Source organism: Eriocheir sinensis, chromosome 26 (assembly GCF_024679095.1).
Source record: "Eriocheir sinensis breed Jianghai 21 chromosome 26, ASM2467909v1, whole genome shotgun sequence".
Taxonomy (NCBI): Eukaryota; Metazoa; Arthropoda; class Malacostraca; order Decapoda; family Varunidae; genus Eriocheir; species Eriocheir sinensis.
In genome coordinates, this window is record NC_066534.1 from 6,953,335 (window position 1) to 6,973,395 (window position 20,061).

At 40.5% G+C, this 20,061-nt stretch overlaps 1 protein-coding gene across 2 annotated transcripts; it reads left to right on the forward strand.

The window, feature by feature from the left end:
* Window positions 1–1,240: 1,240 nt before the first annotated feature.
* Window positions 1,241–14,055, forward strand: LOC127003728 (procathepsin L-like). 2 transcript variants are annotated; one of them, XM_050870686.1, is made up of 7 exons: window positions 1,241–1,403; window positions 4,367–4,465; window positions 4,854–5,006; window positions 6,567–6,776; window positions 7,424–7,615; window positions 12,641–12,806; window positions 13,433–14,055. In XM_050870686.1, the coding sequence occupies exons 2-7, from the start codon at window positions 4,367–4,369 to the stop codon at window positions 13,639–13,641; spliced, it is 1,029 nt and encodes a 342-aa protein (XP_050726643.1). In that variant the 5' UTR covers window positions 1,241–1,403; the 3' UTR covers window positions 13,642–14,055. The 2 variants fall into 2 exon arrangements, with proteins under 2 accessions (XP_050726643.1, XP_050726644.1); XM_050870687.1 differs by lacking the exon at window positions 1,241–1,403 and adding an exon at window positions 1,511–1,570.
* Window positions 14,056–20,061: the final 6,006 nt, after the last annotated feature.

Sequence of the window (20,061 nt, forward strand, 5' to 3'; positions counted from 1 at the left end):
TACTAATTAAGTTAGATATTAATTTAACCTGAAGAGGTTTTTATTGACTGCGAACCTTAAGAGAACAGTTATAACAAAGGAATATAAATGAACGAAACAAATTGGGCAATCTATGTAAGTTCATTATATATTTTTTTACAGTAACATCCTCTTCGGGTATAAAATAATAATAACCGAAAACCATCAAAGTAAGCCTCTGAACCAGCGCGGGCGGGCGCCGTGCTGGAAACTTAGGCCTCCCAGCACTGGAAACGCGCCATGAACAAAGGCAGTCAAGGATCGAGCATCAGTATCCTTCTGACAAGTACTGAGAATGAAGCTGAACTCCTTAAAGCGGTTAATCCTCGGGAATAGCTTATTTGTTGGTCCCCGCAGCCGATCCTTCCGATTATTCATGCGTTACATCATCACTGTCACATGACTCGCACACCCCTGCCAAACGTAAAAGTGATTTGCTCCTTGTTGGTAAATAATAAAATTCAAACACTAAGGATGATATTCGGACACCTCAATGCTCTCAAGAGAAAAATATCACTCGTCTTTTGTAAGTGAAGAGCTGGAGCTGCTAGCTAAGTACTGAAGGGACAAAGAAAAGTGTGTACGTGATTAAACCTTGTTTGCGAACACATAATATTTCCTCGGCATCGCTTGCTTCTGCAGATCTTCTTTGAGTTTCCTCTTGTGTCACTCTAGCTCCCTCATCGTATTCATGGTGCTACCTACACGTGTATTAATAGTTGTATAATCACACTCTGTCCTGCCTGGGGGTTGGGATGGCATGTTCCTCCCTTCTCCCTTGTTGTTTACCTGCAACAATAAACTATCAATCAATCAACAGTCGTTCCGTACACTCATCATAATAATCTGCCACACACGATTTTGAAGGTTTCAGTCATGTCATCTCTTGATCTTCTTGACAGGGTGGGGAATTCTAATTTAATTTCTTATTAGTCTCTCCTCGTACGCCTTTTATTTCTGGAACTAGTTTGGCGTCTCTTTTTACATTTTCTATTATTTCAATATCTTTGGCTAAGTAGGGACACCATAACTGTTGGCATAATCAAGCACTATAGTAAAATTAGGCTTGAAACATTGCTAATTAAGAGGAGAGCTATGTGAAGCGATACAAAGCGAAACAGGTCAAATTAATAATAGTTACAATAATAATAACAAGAAGAAGAAAAAGAAAATTAAATGAGAGAATCAAGAGGAGAAAGACCTACAAAGGAATACAGAAAAAAAAAAGGTGTACAACAACCTTTCCCAGTGCCCCGGGCCGGCAGCAACAATAAACACTCCCGTCCTCGCCCTTGGTCCATCATCTGTCTCTGTGCTCCATCGTTGACTGGTGACACGCCGCTGGTTAGAGGGATAGTTTGCAGCTACCGCGCAGAGGAACAAAGGTTAGTTATTAGTGTTTCCTTCTCGACACCTTGGAACATTTAAATCATTCCTCGGCCTTGTCTCCCTCCACCAGTCCTCTCCCACAGTCCCACTCCCTCATTCCTCCGTTTTCCGTGTGACCTGCTGCTGGTTAGAAAGTTATCAGCTACCGCGCAGAGGAACAAAGGTTAGTTATTAGTGTTTCCTTCTCAACACCTTGGAACATTTAATTCATTTCTCGGCCTGGTCTCCCTCCACCAGTCCTCTCCCACTCCCCCATTGACCGTGTGACCTGCTGGTGGTTGGAAAGTTAGCAGCGCAGAGAAACAAAGGTTAGTTTTTAGGGCCTTTCTCGATACCCTGAACATTTTACATCAGGAACCAGAGGCCCCAGGAAAGGAAATCTCATGAAGGAAGATTCTTTTGTTCGTGAAGGGACGTGACGCAGCACTCGGATGCCGTTTCTTTGTGATGTGCTGGGTCGGACAGAAATAGGTAATCCTGAGTGTTCCAACTAACAGATTAACTTCAAATGATCCAAAAGACGGCGCTGTGATAGACTGACCATTTCACTGCACCAGCAACGAAGTGAGCTAACATATTAACTTCAAATGATGCAAAAGACGGCTCTGTGATAGACTGACCATTTCACTGCACCAGCAACGAAGTGAGCTAACAGATTAACTTCAAATGATCCAAAAGACGGCTCTGCGATAGACTGACCATTTCACTGCACCAGCAACGAAGTGAGCAAACAGATTAACTTCAAATGATCCAAAAGACAGCGCTGTGATAGACTGACCATTTCACTGCACGAGCAACGAAGTGAGCTAACAGATTAACTTCAAATGATGCAAAAGACGGCTCTGTGATAGACTGACCATTTCACTGCACCAGCAACGAAGTGATATACAGTGTAATTAATCCTCAGTCTGTAATGCTACTTTATAGTAATGAATTTCCCAGACCCTCTCCTCTACCAGTCTACCATATTCCCTTTATCCAGCTTTATTCTCTTTACCTCAAATCGATTTCCTTTACTCTTCCACCTTATTCCCAATATCTCCCCCTCATATTAATCTAACCAAACCTAAATATCCCTTAACTGAAGGACTTCATCCACCTCGACCTCATATTTAAACATTTCTGCAGAAAATGTATATAAAAATTAATAGTGACGAAAAATACTTTACTATTTTGTTTCTCTTCTCAATTGGTCAAGTTCCTCCATTGATGTTCCCTTTACATCCACAGCTCCTACTTCGCTTCTTCTATCCATTCTTCTCTAAACAGTAGATCGCCAATGATGTTTTCTTGTTCTATATAAGGTCTTTGCAAAGCTCTTTATTTTCTCCTTATTTCCTCATATCCGGGGCACCACAACGAAAAATGACTTAAATTTTCCATCCCAATCACATAGGAAACATTTTGTATCCATTTGTATGCCTGTTTCTATCATTTTGTCTTAGGTTGTTGGTTCTTGCTCTATATAGTATCCGAGATGCTGGCTTGTTGTCATATTTTCTCTTCTGGCAGTTCTTTCTTCATTTCCTTATAAATTATCACACTTGATTTTTCTGCTACATCATTCTGCCACTTCTTCATATCCCACTTCTTGATTCTTTCTTTCAGTTATTGTTTCTTTAGTTTCTTTAGCTCTTGGTGCTTTACATTTATGTCTTTCATGAAGTCATGGGTTGATTGTAGCCAATAATCTTTAGTTATATTATTTGCTTTTTCTTCCACAATTATTTCTTCCACACATTATTTGTTGGAGTTACATACTGTATCTTTTATTATTTATGCTCCTCTGGCTCTACTCATTGTACGGTGATAAAATGAATATTGTCTCACAGACCAGACTCAGAGTGATATATTTTAGTGACACTCATTATCTGAGTAGATGATGCTTTCACCCATGAAAAAAGTTATTTTCAGCTGTATATAAAAGTGCTAGAATGAATTTGACAATAGCTTATTTTTTTATTCATAGGAGGATACTATTTTCCAATTATTTGAAATCTAATCAGAGTTGATATAAAGATTTGAAAGTAAAATTTTGACCAGATATTTTTGTAATGGCTCCCTGCATTGGCACCAGAGGGCATAGATTTAATCTTGGTAAACACCGCTGTTCCCTACAATGTAGACAAAACTACCATATACCATACCAGTTCCCAATGTTTTTGCATCTGCGACTTTTTCCCAAAATCTTAAAACCCATGTAACCCCTTGATATTAACTGTTTTACACATTTTTTTATACTTATTTTCACCCATGCCTGGCCATGAAATGTCCCAAAAGATACCCTAATGTTCCCTGTCAACACCCATCAGCAGAACTGCACCAGCAAAATACAAGCAAAGAAAAGAAAGAAAACAATCTCAAAATGATAAGCTATTAAAGTCATTCTCCCTTACCGTTTCTAGCAGGGCTTTGCAACCCCCCCAGCCAATCCTCCTCAGCCCCCTAGGGGGTCGTGACCCACCAGTTGGGAACCCCTGTACAATACAATGTATAGTATACTGCTGGAATTCTTTGCTGAACGAAGTTATTTTCTAGGTTCAATGGATGAATTCACACATTAGTTCACATGTCATGTCAAAAAGTGATATTCTATTTAACTTTTTACTTAACACTATGGCACGAGACAATATCTCATGTACAGTGTTATTTATTTTTTGTTCTGTAAATTGACCTGTGTTACCCTGTAAATTGAGCTTATGGCACACAATTCATCTTATCATTGACTGTAGTGTATTGATGCATGCCAGCAGGTCTGGGCTGTCCCCTTTATAACTGTTAAGTTGCCTGCTTCACCATGACCATTCAGTTCATTATTTGAGATGGCCAACCAGATGACCAAATCAGGTGAGCAAGATTCTACCAGATAAAAAGAACCAAAAGCTTTTTTTATTATAATCCAAACCCATGAGTGTCTGTAGATGAAAAAAAAAAAGATACATCTTCTATATTTTTGCAGATGAGACTGAGTGTGTTGGCGGTGTTTCTGGCAGCTGTGGCCTCGGCCTCGGCTGTCTCCTTCTTCTCAGTGGTGCTGGAGGAATGGGAATCTTTCAAGGTAAGACTGTAACTCCCATCCATTCCTTCCATTTAAACATTCATATTCTAGTATTCTATCCTCATGTGTTACAGGAGACATCTTGCACCCATTTTATGTCCCTTGTCTGTATGGAAAGTTCATGTGACTAAAAATCACTTATAATGTAACACTTTATATCACCTATGATATTGCACATTTTATTCCTTACCTCTTCAAGGCATTATCATTGTCACTTTAGTGTTCAAGTTGCTTTAATTTTCAGCTTTTTTACTCATTATTTGTTCACCTCTGTTTCAAAATGTGGTCATTCATTGGTACCTGCATTACATCTTATGAAGTATTTGCCCATGAATTTCAACAACCATCCTCTTCATTCTTTTTTTCTTCAATGCCATCTATCTTTCAGCTGGAACATGGAAAAAAATACACAAACAAGGTGGAAGATGCATTCCGCATGAAGATCTTCACAGAAAATAAACATAAAATTGCTTCTCACAACAAACTTTATGCCACTGGACAGAAGGGTTATAAGCTCAAGATGAATAAATATGGTGATATGGTGAGTACCTGTTTCTTATTTTTCTCTTAATGTATAGCCCTGATGCAGCATTCCCTTTGAATCTCTCCCTAATGAGGTGACAATGCCATTGTCATCAGTTGGCCCTGTTTACTTTGTTCCTATTTTCAGTATCAACAATCTTTAGCCCTATCTCTTCATCCAGGCAGTGATATCCCAGCCACTTATGCCCTTCCACATAACTTACTACATTAAGCATTCTCCTCATTCCTTAACCTGAACATACTTTATTTTTTTATTTTTTTAACCAGCCCACAAACAACCTCCTTTGTCAGTTTCACAAGTTACACATAGTTGGCCCTCTACTAATGGAGTATACACTACCATGGAGTTCACCCCCATGGTAATTTTCACTACCATGGAGTGGAGTTCACCCACATGGTACCCCTGATATATGTTATACATATACTGCCATAAAACTGTTATGACCCAGATTTACATGGATGATTTTTTAAATTTGGATATAATTAAAAATAATCCATGGAAATCTGGGTCATAACAGTTTTTGGCAGGTATGTGTATAATTTGTGTGCTACCTGCTCTAGTGTCCTGGGTCTGAAGGCCTTGGGTTTTCACAAAGGAAATTCAATAAAGGTGGAGGTGGCAAAAACTGTCAACATTCTCAGAACAAGCATCACATCTATAGTGCTCTTCCCTGACATGAACACACTGCTGGTCATTAATTGTTAGCTCTGCACATCATTCTTATTCCTGAAATTGATAATCAGCACCAGAGTACACTCCTCGGGCATCTTTTCACAATTGTGCTTTTTCACTCTTCTTAGTGGCCTCATTTTATCGTTGCAAATTTGCAGCACTTCCTGATTCACTATCCACACACTATTCATTTCCTTTCCTTTATTCATCAGCCACTCAGAGTATTCCTGTCACCTCAACACACTTTTCTTGTCAGCATGTTTTCATCACTGTCCTTCACCCTAACTCACTGCCCATTTCTCTTTGCCTTACGCTGCAACTACTTGAACTCCTGTTTACTTTTTTTATTGTCCTACTTCAACCTTTTCTTTTGTATACTTTCCTGTATTTTCTTATTTCATCACCAAGTCTCCTTGTCTTCCTTCCTCTGTCCAGATTATACACCATGCACCTTCCTAGCTGTCTCACCATTTCTGCAGTGGTTGCATTCTCAAAAAAAAGGGAAGAGAATAAGGGTGACCAGTGATATTGGTACTACAAGGTGTTTTATTGGGCACCGTTAGCAGAGCTGCCACATCTATGGTGTAGGGCAAGTTTCCTTGGTGGGGTAGTGACCTGGTCTGCAGTGTTGCCAAGTCTGATGAGATTTAGATAATTTTTATTTGCAAAAAAATAGCCCTTCATAAAACAGCTTTTTATAGACTTAAATCTATAAAAAGTATTCAGAATTAATTTAGAAGTAGTTAACAGCTAAAAATAAGATAACTGTTGTTTATAATTCAAAGATTTGGTAATGTTCCCATTCTTTACAGTTTTAGCTTACTGCACTTAAAGTGCCTTGGTAATATGGATGAACTATAGTTCATAACCTGATATATTCTGCAGCTCCATCATGAATTTGTGGCAACCATGAATGGCTTCCGCTGGAACCGCACTGCTGGAGGCTACAGGGCCAGCCGACCCTTCGCTGGTGCCACCTTCATTGAGCCTGATGACGATGTTGTGATGCCCACAAGTGTTGACTGGAGGGAGAAGGGTGCAGTGACCCCCATCAAGGACCAGGGACAGTGTGGCTCTTGTTGGTCCTTCTCTGCTGTGAGTCTTATTGCCATGTAGAATGCCATACTAAAGTTGTAACTGATATTTCCTTTCATTGGTTGTAGTATTCCTACTTCTGCCACTAATAAGTTTAGTGGATGTCACTAACTTATGCATACCTCTAAGTTGTATTCTGTAACTATCTTTTCTAATCTAGTTACTTTGAATTTTATGTCTATTCCATGTGATTATTTTTTTTTATAAGATTTGGTAAAAACCTTTGCTCACATTTAGGATTAGGTCTTAAATGCTCCATTTCTAAGCCACCTCTTGTTTTGAAGATATCTAAGATCAGGTGACTAAGTAGACATCCTTTACATGAAAAGAAATGCCGTCAATTTGTTATTTTTCATTCAGTAATTGGAAAGTACTCTAAAATAAGTTGTCTTTGAAACTGATATTATAATTTTAGTATAAAAGCACTACACTTTTTCAGTCATCTTTGATATTCATATTAATAATTTCTTTGTAAATGATAATCAATCTGTTTGTTGCCTGCAACAATACATATTTAGCTCACAATACAGCAGTGGCATCTGCAATTGCTATTAGTATGTATATCTTGTGCAGTTTTGCAGATAACATTTCTTTTTCTTTTCTGTAAGGTGCTGCTCCTCCCTAATTATGTAATTATCTTTGTTTAGACTGGTTCACTGGAAGGACAGCACTTCAGACAGACAGGGAAGCTAGTGAGCCTCTCTGAGCAGAACCTGATTGATTGTTCTACTAAATATGGCAACAATGGCTGCAATGGAGGCCTTATGGACTTTGCCTTCAAGTACATTAAGGACAATGGTGGAATTGACACAGAGCAGTCATACCCATATGAGGCTGAGGTGAGATTCTGTCATAAAAGCCCATGAATAACATTTTAGTTGTAACCCATTATCATTATTTAATCAGAGTTTTGGTTGCTTTTAATTTTAATTACACACCATTGTTTTCTGTTTTTCTGTTGGTTGTTTTGCATCAACCTGCTCTTCAGCATGGCACATATCAAGCTTTGAAATCTGCTTGTAATAGGGATACCCTGAAATGGGGACAGCAGTCATGACATCTGAAACTTCTTGCTTCCCTTATACAGATATTTGATTCATGCTGCCCTTACAGGATATGTTGCTAATAATGATACAGCTGGAAAAATAATTATTATTTCTTGTATTTGGTGTTTAACCCTTTCCATCCGTGACGCAGATGTCGGCGTCACAGTATGGAAAGGGTCAAGAGGAAATGGAAGAGGATTAATCCTCTTCTAAACCTCTCAATCCTCCTCTAAATTCCTCTTAATCCTCTTCCATTTCCTCTTAAGAGGTTTAGAAGAGGATTAAGAGGAAATGGAAGAGGATTAAGAGGTTTCGAAGAGGACTAACCCTTTCCATACGGTGTCGGACGCCCATTGGCGTCGCCGGAGTGAAGGGGTTAAGCTGTACCAGACTAGATATAGCATTAGTCATGCATTTTTCAAAATTATAGTCTGTTCCATGAGAGCTGGCGGAGATTTTCCTTCAGGGGTGGACTCGCGGGCTTGGCATCGTTGTTTGAGTGACGGTGTCTGCGCCGCTTATTGGCTGTTGTTTACTAGATCTAAGCTGTGGCTATATCGTTTGCCATGACATAGCTTACTATCTCTCGCTCTCTGCTACCTCTAAAAATCAACACTTGGTATTGGTATATAAATGTAGTTATTCTTATAATCGCTCTTCCTTTTGGCTATTTATTACTTTATTACCCACAAATTATAGAAACATATTTCAGGATTAATGATGACATGATAAAAGAAATGAAAAACTTGCCTTAGGACAATGTTTACATTAGGACTCCGTAGCATCACTACATATGACTAAGCCTAAAAATCTACCAAGAAATCTTACAATAAATGAGTTACTGTTAACAAATGACATTGTGTAGACTAGCCTTGCATTTTGTAGTGGTAAAAAGTATTAAAAAAAGTCTAGCTTTAAGTCACTTCAACTGCTGGACATTGTCCGTTTACGTGCAGCTTTGACTTAGTTTTGTTATGAATGTCGTTTCATATGTATTTATAATAGTTCAAAAGGCATATACTTATCAATGAAGATGTTATTGCATTAGTTTTTATCGGTGTAATCTGTTACCTTAGAACTCAAAAAGGGTTTAGGTAGGAATACAAAGTCAATTTTATGCACGTTAGAACAAGTTAAGAATTGGCCAATGAGTGCGCAGCACCATCACCCAAGCAATGATGCCTAGTCCACGAGACCCGCCAGGTCTGGTGGAACTGACTATGGTAAAGTTTTTCGGCATTACTGATTTATCTGAGGAGATGATGATTCTTGAAGTTATTTTCATTTCAAAGTAAATATTTGAAAGACATTTATTCATGAGTGTTTTCTGTGCTCAGTTGCTTGGAATAATTAGAAAGGCATTCAAAGTTTTGCAGATTTCCATTTGTCAGTTGCTTCCAATGTTTCATACTTCATGTCCTGAAGTACTCCTCAGCAGTCTGGTCTTCTGCTAGGTATCTCTTGGCACTTAATTGATATTTTTATATATATGTGGTGGAAATGTGACACGGGCTTGAACATTGTTGTGCTTTTAGTGCTCTTTACATGTTCAGGGTTTCTGCTAAGATTTTTTCACTGAGGGTACTAGACCTCTGGGCATTTTGCTAAAACTTATGTGCCATACTAGAATTTAGGGGACCCATGTATAATTCTGAGTAATTAATTGGATTCTAGTTTTCTAATCCTTTAGGGGAGGGGATTTTAAACCATACACTTTATTAATTATTTCATCTAAGTACCATTCACAAACCACACATTTTTTTCACTCATCATATATTTTAAGCCACAGGAATTTCACCTACTTATTTTGCCGACACCTGTGCTTGGGGGTTACAAGACAAACACTTAGTGCTTGATGAGGTACTAAGCTCTTTCTGGGATGAGGAGTCTTCTGATATCTGACTTCCCTTAGTCTCGTAATTTTTTCCCCAATAAGTCAGTAATTTTATTGTCATTTCCTTACACCCAGTAGTATCGTCGCTAGAGCTCAAAACGTAAACCCTTTTGAAAGCAATTTTGACGAACTCTAGACACTTTGCCGTTTTTGTCTAGTGTGGCATTGCTATTGCCTCTATGAGGCTTTAACCCGTAAGCTGTGCCAGACATCTCAAGATGCTATGAGTTAGACTGCGCCAGACATCTTAGGATGACACATGTTCCAAGGTGAATATTTATATTTCCCGCGATGCCAAAGTATATTCCAATGAACCTCATGTGGCAACATCATCCCTCTTTCGCACCATGTAGTCACCATCGCCATATTAGTTGCTCTTTAGCAGCCATGGAGAGTAGAATTATGTCATCTACTGATGCTAACCAGTCTCATATAGCTCCTGCTGTCGTGACCGAGGGGGGAGGCATGGGAGGGGGTAAAAAGAAAGTATTGGTAAAGAAAGATTGTAGTAGACAAATTTGAAAGAGACAGTGATTCAGATTGCATTCAACCATCAGATTCAGCTGGTCTGAGGAAGCGTGGCAAGCATGAGCATGCTTCTGGCACTCAAGGTCACAGACACACTGCCTCTCCAACAGTGCGGAAAGTTACTAGCTAGCCTAGTCACTCACTGACACCATCATCACTGTCTGATGATTCAGAGTGGCAGAAAGATGAGGAAAACGACAGTGGGGGTATAAGAGAAGACTCAGCTAATGAACTGCGTGAGGGAGGGGTGTCAGTTGGTGTGGGAGAGGAGGGAGAGGCAGAGGGAGAACAGGAGCCTCAGAGACGCGAGACAATGCGTACTCCATTCGTCTGGTCTGATGGATCAAATTTTGTGCCAGACATTCATAACTTTGACAAGAATATTGCTGGTGTGACTAATGACTGGTCTCTTGATAATGATGTGCAAGAGGTTGATTATCGAAATTGACAAAGTGATGTTTCCTGTGATATATTTTGTTTGTTGTAACTGGAATGAATAATTAGTGGCAAGAGAATGTTCAGACGTGACTGTGCCATGTGTCATCTTCCCTCTGCCACCGTCCTATCTACCCCGTCACTACCAGCGCTCCCAAGGTTGCCTCATATCTGCAACCTTTATCCCGCCATCATTGCCACATTAAGTGAATTATTATTATTTTTTTGTACTATTTGGTGCTCAACATGTCTCTCTTGGGTGTTGTAATACTAAAAATTGTTTTCCACCAGGTTATTGTTTTGCCATTTATTGCGCACCCACGAGCTATTCCCAAATCTTAATTGCGCAGTTTATGGGTTTTGGCATGTAGCCCTTCTTGGCAATGCAGTTTGACCAGCTCGAGGGACTTTTTGATAGCTTGATTCAAAGTTTGTCGTCTAGCTGTCACAAAATAGCCTGTTTTTTGGCCCTTTTGCTGCGATTTGGACACGTCCTAGTTTTTTGCTTATAACTTTTTTATTTATTTAGTGCTTTCCAATTTCCTCCTGATTATTAATTTGTATTAATAGAGCTTTCATTTGCCACCAAGCACACCTTCCTAGCTTCAGTAGTTTTTTGTTTGAGCTTGACCAGAAATCGTGACGAAAATTCGCTGAATCTGACTCATTTCACAAGCTGCGACGAAAAACTATCAAAAAGCTCAAAATGAGTTACATTAACAATATATATAAGTCTGCTAAATGTGTTGAGAGAAAACGATTTACTCTGATACGCACCCTCAAATCCAAGAAAGTCTACGGAAATCAACACGACCGTTTCAGCTTCCTGACTAGGGTGGGGAGGAAATTACAAAATACCAAAACGCTGTATGGGTTAACAATGTCCCCCAGAAAGATGGTTAAAAGGGGTATGGTGCTGCACAGAAGAAAACAGGAACGGTGGATACTATCCTCGCAATAGGAACGGGGGGGCGAGCCTAGGCATCTTGTATGCCTTTCTGGATGTGACTCCCGTTCACCCTCCATCTCAGACGATATGTCGGGTTAGCTTCACGTTGGTGGTCGAACGTAGTTCTGGTGCCTCGAGAATAGGGAAACTGCGGCTGCTAAACCCCGGTGCGAAGCCTACCCCTCGAGCATAGCTAGTGGTTGCAGGAGTCTCCGTAACAACCATAACACATTGATTTGTGTTTCATATAATTTATCATCACAATTTGTCAGTAAAATACTTTAATTCTGTAAAAAAGTAACATGTAAAATTATTTTTATATAAATATTTTTGTGATATGGGACGCATTAATGATATTTACATTAATTTCAGTGGGAAATTCGTTTTGGTTTACGAGTGTTTTGGTGTGCGAGCAATATTCCAGAATGAATTAAACTCGTAAACCGAGGTTTGACTCTATTTATGTGTGGATGAGTGGCATGGAAAAAGGGGCGAAGTTAGGCCTTATATGTTGGGTCCAGTTTAAAAAAACTTACTTTGGAAAAGCGCATTTCACCTCTGGTATTGGTTTATCATAGGTCGGGATGTAATACAGAATTAAGTCTGACACAGCTCATCTGAGATGTGCATAACTATCACAACATCCACATAATTTACAAGTGGAGGAAACTGTGTGCCAAACCAACACATGATGCATGGGTTTGAGATTACCAATGGGAATATTCATTGAAATGTATTTTAATATCTGTTAAGAATTTGAAGGGAAGTTTGTTTAAAGTATATTGTTGCATGAATGTTTGTAAAGTGAAGTTCATCAATGTTTTTCCTCATCTGGCTCTACCTATTGTGCTGTGTTCAATACTAATAAAAAGTTTTAGGGAAGTGTTACAGACCAATATTACCAGCATTTCTTTGAGGTTTCTATGTTTGGGTCTGTAACTTTCCTCAGTGACAGTGGCAGCACTTCACCAGAATCACTGTGCAACATATTGTACATCTGTGCTCTTTACAGGATGACAACTGTCGCTATAATCCCCAAGAATCTGGGGCTGAGGACAAAGGTTTCGTAGATGTCCGTGAGGGCAGTGAGCATGCACTCAAGAAGGCTGTTGCTACTGTGGGGCCTGTTTCTGTGGCCATTGATGCTTCCCATGAGTCCTTCCAGTTCTACCACAAGGGTGAGTGATATTATCAGGATTTGAAGCAGCAATTACTTACTCTGTTACAGTGAACTTTAAATTGGACAAGAATTTTAATATTCAGGCACAGTCACAAAGAGAATTGAAATAGCAAAAGTAGAAAACAGTAGTATTAGTTAGTTAAGTTGCTTCAGCTGAGCTTTCATGGCTAAAAGTAACGAAGTATAAGAATTTAGGATATTTTCACATTCACTACGTTGTTTTGTCATTAGTTAAGATTAAAATTTGATCTGAAATTTTTTTTAAAGTTGGGATCATTGATTTTCATCATTCATTGGTCTTATTCAGCAGAGCTATTACCACTTAGTTTCATCACACTGAATCCTAGCACTGGCACCTTTCCAATAACTTAGTCCTATTACCCTTATAAAAGTGGCGGCTTTTACCAGGGTATACAGCCACCAGAAATCTGTTTTTTTTCCTGGTTGTAAGTGTAGAGGTTCCTTCCTATGCCCTCTGACATGCCTGTGTTCCCTTACTATCACATTATTTATGCTAGTAACTCTTCCTTTATGTGTGTGTGTGTGTGTTTAACTACCAGGGAATTTCTTCATTGACCCTTTCCTATCTGAAATATCTATTAATAGTTGCTTGTTTACTTATAGGTGTCTACAGTGAGCCAGAGTGCAGCCCTGAGAACCTGGACCATGGTGTGCTTGTGGTGGGTTATGGCAAGGATGAAGATGGCACAGACTACTGGCTTGTCAAGAATTCATGGGGAACTACTTGGGGTCTGGATGGTTATATGAAGATGCACCGTAATAGCCACAATATGTGTGGTATTGCTAGTGCTGCTTCCTACCCCCTTGTTTGAGGGGAAGGAAGTAGAGAGCAGTATTATATTAATTGAGGAGCAGCATACATAATATCTAGACAATATACTAGCCTGTGGCACTCACTTGGGGAGGTGTGGGTTAATGTGCACTGCAGTTTTATCTCGAGGAGACAAACATTGAATCCATGATGAATAGGATTCTTTATGAACCTGTTAAGAGCTCACATTGCTGTTTTGGAGGAAGGGGGGGGATGGTTGTGTGTTTTTTTTCAACCATTTTTTTTTTTTTTTTTGCATGTATTCACTTAGGAAAATAAAGTTTGATAATAAAATCTGTAAAGACAATATCTTTTAGGTGGTCACCTTTGATATTGGTGTTGGAGCTCAGGTGTATGGTATGAATTTACCTTTTCATTTTTCATAAGAAATAAAAAGAAATTGTATTTTCAACAATGGTAATACTCCTTAAAACATCCTCAGCTTGACAGTACCGGACAGACTGGCAACAAATTGATACTATAATAACAGAAATGTAGTGAACAAAATCATGGAATAATCCACTGAGAATACAGACGAACATGAATGGCAAATATGTTTGGAAAAGGCAATGATGCAGAGGCTGTTTGTTGTAGCACTGGCAAAGAATCTATTTGCTTACAAGTCCCTCAAATTGGTATTAAGTAGCATACTTAACCCGGTAGCAGCAACGGGCCAAATTTGTGGCTTCACCATGTTGCAGCGACGGGCCATATTTGTGGCTTCACCATGTAGCAGCAACGGGCCAAATTTGTGGCTTCACCATGTAGCAGCGACGGGCCAAATTTGTGCCATGATATTTACCTCCCAAAATAGATGATACATAATCTGATCACAAATGCTTTGATATATATTATAAAATGGTTTGTGTGAGGGGTGATTTTTTCTCAGTTTTCTCGCCTGGAGGGATCATTAAGAAACATGATCCCTGCTGCTACCAGGTTAAGGACAGATATACTACTGCTCTATGAGTGATGAATCTCAAAATGATACTTTTTTTTTTTTTTTTTTTTTTTTTTTTTTGTGCCTATTGCCTGGTAGGCTTCTCTTTGGATCCTGATGATGGTCGGGTCAGGCTTCTTAGTCCTGATGGTCGATGGTCAGCCCAAGCCCGTTCTTCTAGCGTAGTGTTTTATTTTATATTATCTCATCTTGCTGCATCTGCCTCTCTCATCTCTCATCTTTGATCCCAGTCCTCTAGAGTCGGGGTCTTCTGGTGGTCTTCTGGACAGGCATTGGGTTTAGTTTTTTAAGCCTCAAAAAACTGAAAAAAAGCAGCTTGGGCAGGGCAGCAGGATTGAACTCGCGTCCTCCTGAACACGAGGCCGTTACTTTGACGACTCAGCCACCACCTCCCCTAAGTCTACAGTTCCTACAGTGGAATTGTGCTGGTTCTTGAACTTAATTTGATGATTGAACTTAATTCCTAAAAGTTGTTAGAAAACTTAAACCATTTTCCCCATAAGAATTAATGTGAAGTGGATTAATCAGTTTCTGAACCCCAGGTGATTGCTTATTACTTTATAACTGCTTCATGCATAAATTCATATTTGTATGCTTGTATGGCAAACTGTAGGCCTATAAATCAGTAAAGTAGCGACTTTAGCGTGATCAGTTTTTTACATTATGAGTTCCACACACAGCTGTGAGGGAAGTGTAAGTGTAAGTGGGCTGGGGTCAATATTACCAGATCATTATTGTGCTTGGCACATTGTATTTTTGAGTTTCTGACCCATAACTATTGCAAAAAATCAATAATTAACAGTTTTATCAATAACTTTTATTGAATATTGTGTGGGTATGACAGTTTTGGGTCTAAAACTGATAAACGTAATGTCCTGAGTACAGCAATATGCTACACTGGTGTGAGCATGTGAAGACAGCGGCAGGGTAGAAGGGGCAGGAATGTGGTGCAAACTAAAACACACTCCTGAGACAACACCATTTTCATGTTTGTCGTTGATTTCTTTTTCTGCATTGCAGTAGTATAAATTTGTAAATAATGTAAGCAGAAATATACAAAAATGTAGGTCATGTCAGCAATATATCTACATCCAACCAGACTGCTGAACAGTGCGGAGTTGAAGCCAATTATGTGGGAGTAATATATGTTCATGCACAAACTGGGTTTACTCATCCATCATTTCTGTATATTTCTGCTCACATTACAGTTATGAAGTTGCACTCAAGCAATGCAGAATTTTCTCTAAGGCAATTCTGGCCTCATTTTTTCTTAATATCAAATAGTAGTGTCAGGAAATTGGGAAAGAGTGGAGTGTATGAAATCAGCTTGGAGTGGTGGCATCACTCGGGTCGTGTATCCTGGGGCCAGCCTCAGACACACACTAGTGAGTCTAGTCTATAACTTAAACTGCATGGAAAGTACCTCATAGTGGACAATTCTCCAGGTTCTCGAGTTTGGGGCCAATATGGTCAATGGAAGAGGGAGTCTGCATTGAGCAGAGACTGCAGCATAACTGACTGTCTCCAATCATACATCTCACTGATCTTAGCTCACAGAGCATGTGGTTGCCCGCTTGCCTGTTTGGGAACCAATATTTTGTTTGGAAACCGGTGTGTTTTTTGTCTGGAAAATATGTTCAGGGACCTATTTGTTCAAGATGAGTCATTCGACAACCAAGGTTTCACTGTGCTTGTGTAAACACTAGATAGTTTATTCTCTGTTTTACAACTTTTATTGACTTCTCCCACATCCTCTTTCCTGTCACAATGCTTCAAATGGCTTTCACCTCAAGAAACATAGTGGTCTCCTACTTTAAATAGTGCCCTCACCTTGATAATAATGATACCTGGTTTGCACAATGGCAGTATTGTAACCAATGGAGTCTTTTGAGTGATGACTGCTGCTGTCAAAAGCTTATGATAGGGAAGTTTACACACCAACATTTATAACTGTCTTCAGTTGCACCACCTTGGAAACTTTGGTATTACCTATAGAGAGAGAATCAAGTCAAGGTGACTGCTGACATCATGAAAAATATTTTGTTCTCATATATAGCAAAATATATTTGGACGTCAGGGGTATACCCCAGGTAGTTTTTTAGTTTCTTTTCTATTCATGATGATGGCAGCCAGGCAGCTGTATTTGTGGTGAGGTGATAGGTGGGACACTTAAGTTTTGGTCCCCATAACCAGCACCAAGAACGTCAATAGTCCTCATGAATTTTGCAAGATCCAGTGGGTTGAGACTTGCAGGTTCTTAGAATCAGCAATCAGAACTGCACTGCTGGGCATTTGTATTGCAATGCTAAGGAGATTGACTACATTTTCGTAGGTAGCTACTTGAAGGATTCTTCAGAACTGGCTTGCTTTCTGGAGTGCGGATTTATTTTCAGCTTATCATAGACTTCTTGCTACATGACAGCTTCATGTTAGATCAAGCTAAATTCAGATGTAACCATAATGCATTACATCTTGAGAAACAGAAGAACTTGCCTTGTGCCCATGAGTATGCAGTGGCAGCTTCAAGTCAGTATAACGTGCTTGGCATCCTAAAGTAACTTATTGAACTGTGGGATACCTTAAAACATGAAACTGTCCAAGCTGGAAAGAAATTAATTTGTAAGTACCAGAGGTCCAGAAGTGTTTTTGCCTTGGGGGAGGTGTTTGATAACATTAAGGAGTTGTACTGACAGTCTCAAGGGCACACAAAAAAAGGAAACAATAATTTAAAAAAGCCCGCTACTCCCTGCTCTTAAAAAGAATCCACAGAGGTGGCCGAAAGAGGGGTCAGTTTCGGGAGGAGAGGTGTCCTGATACCCTCCTCTTGAAATAATTCAAGTCGTAGGCAGGAGGAAATACAGATGAAGGTACAGGTAAATCTCGATTTACGCGAGTATTGTGTCCTTGAAGAGGTCGCGTAAATCAAAAACAATGTAAATCAAACAAGAGGAAGGTTTCTATCGAAAAATAAATATTCACTTCATTCAGTGGAAAGAGAGAATATCCATATCAATGAGATATCCACTCAGGCACTCAGCCTCACTCGTATGAAGAAGAAATGAGGGACACCATGAGTGACTGGCTAGTATTGGTACCGGTACCGAGCAGTTTGGTACCAGTACCGAGCAGTCTGGTACCAGTACCGTACTATATAGCTGGTACCATTAGTATCGGTACTGGTACCGGTACCTGACCACCCCTATTGTTGAGTAGCGTGGCAGCATGGGTACTGTATTGTTGTTCAAGTGGCGCACGGGAAGAACTGAGCTCAGCTGTGTGGCCGCGGCGCCGTGTGAGTCCAGTTGCGTGAGACATCTGGTGGCCACTCCATAAAATATCGCGTGTAATTGAAAAAAAAGTGTAAATCAAACATTTTTTTGGATTTTGGACCCCGCGTTATTTTAAAAACGCGTAAACCAAACTCGCGTAAATCGAGAGTTACCTGTAGATTGTTCCAGAGTTTACCAACGTGAGGGATGAAAGAGTGAAGATGCTAGTTAACTCGTGCGTAAGGGATTTGGACAGTAAAGGGATGAGCTTTAGTAGAAAGTCGTGTGCAGCGTGGCCGCGGGATGGGGGAAGGCACGCAGTTAGCAAGTTCAGAAGAGCAGTCAGTGTGAAAATAGCGATAGATAGAAAGAGAGGCAACATGGCGGCGGAACAAAAAAGGTAGGAGACTATCAGTCGTGAGAGGCATACTCCATACGAGGGCGGACAAAGCCCCTGTATATGGATAGCAACTCTGCGAGGGAGAAGGACTGGCGGAGATGATACAGAACGCCCAACCTCGAGGAAGCTGATTTAGTGAGAGGGGATGTGAAGTTTCCAGTTAAGATGTTGAGTTAAGGATAGACCGAGGATGTTTAGTGTTGAAGATGGTGACAGATGAGTGTTGTCGAAGAATAGGGGATAGGTGTTTGGAAGACTGTGTCGAGTTGATAGGTGGAGAAATTGGGTTTTTGAGGCATTGAAGGACACAAGTTTCCTTTTACCCCAATCGGAAATGATAGTAAGGTCTGAGATTAAGCATTCTGCAGCCTCCAGCCTGGAGTCATGTAATTCCTGTTGAGAGGGTCTTCTGTTGAAAGAAGTTGAATAATGCAGAGTGGAGTCATCAGCGTAAGAGTGGATAGGACAGTTTGTTATGGAAAGAAGATCATTGATAAATAATACGAAGAGAGTGGGTGATAGAACAGAGCCCTGTGGAACACCACTGTTGATAGGTTTAGGGGAAGAACAGTGACCGTCTACCACAGGAGAGACAGAACGGCTGGAAAGGAAGCTGGAGATAAAGGAACAGAGAGAGGGATAGTATCCGAAAGAGGGCAGTTTAGAAAGCAAAGACTTGTGCCAGACTCTATCGAAGGCTTTCTATATGTCTAGCACAACTGAGAAAGTTTCACCGAAACAGCTAAGAGAGGATGACCAAGAGTCAGTTAAGAGAGCAAGAAGATCGCCAGTAGAACGCCCCTTGCGGAACCCATATTGGCGATCAGATAGAAGGTTAAAAGTGGAAAGGTGCTTTTGAATCTTCCGGTTAAGGATTGATTCAAAAGCTTTAGATAGACAGGAAAGTAAAGCTATAGGGGAATAGTTTGAGGGATTGGAACGGTCACCCTTCTTAGGCACAGGCTGTACGAAGGCGTACTTCCAGCAGGAAGGAAAGGTAGATGTTAATAGGCAGAGACGAAAGAATTTGACCAGGCAGGGTGTCAGCACGGAGGCACAGTTTTTAAGGACAATAGGAGGCACTCCATCAGGTCCATAAGCCTTCTAAAAGTTGAGGCCAGAGAGGGCATAGAAAACATCATTCTTAAGAATCGCCTCTTCGGTTGGTCCAGAGGATGTACAGGAGTGATAGGACAGGATACAGAAATAAGGTTGTGATCGGAGGAGTCCAACGGAGAGAACAGTTTGACATTAAGCAGAAGGGTTAGAGGTAAGGAAGAGGTCTAGTATGTTGTGAGTGTGAGAGGACAACCCCTCTATGCAATGGAAGAACAGTGTTTGTGTAACATAATTGTGTACCAGAGAGAGAGAGAGAGAGAGAGAATCCTCGGAGTGGACTTGGACCGAGAGCTGCGCTTCGACCGCCACCTGAAACACGTCGCCCACCAAGCCTCCTTCCGTGTCTCTGCCCTACGTAGAGTGGCGAATTTCCTTGACAAGCGAGGAATTATGCTCCTCTACAAGGCCCAGGTAAGACCCTACCTGGAGTACGGGGCTCTGACCTGGATGTCCAGCGCGGCCACACACTTGCAGAGACTGGACAAGATGGAACGACGTGTGCAGCGACTGTTAGAGAACAACCCCCAGCCGCCCCCTCATGATATGACACCCCTGGGGCCTGGACGCTCTGAAGCACCGCCGGACGTCGCTGCGCTGGTTGTGTTCCACAAGGCCCAGGCACAATGAGTACCACACTTGGCGAGGCTGAGGCTCCCCTCGGAAAAGGTTGAG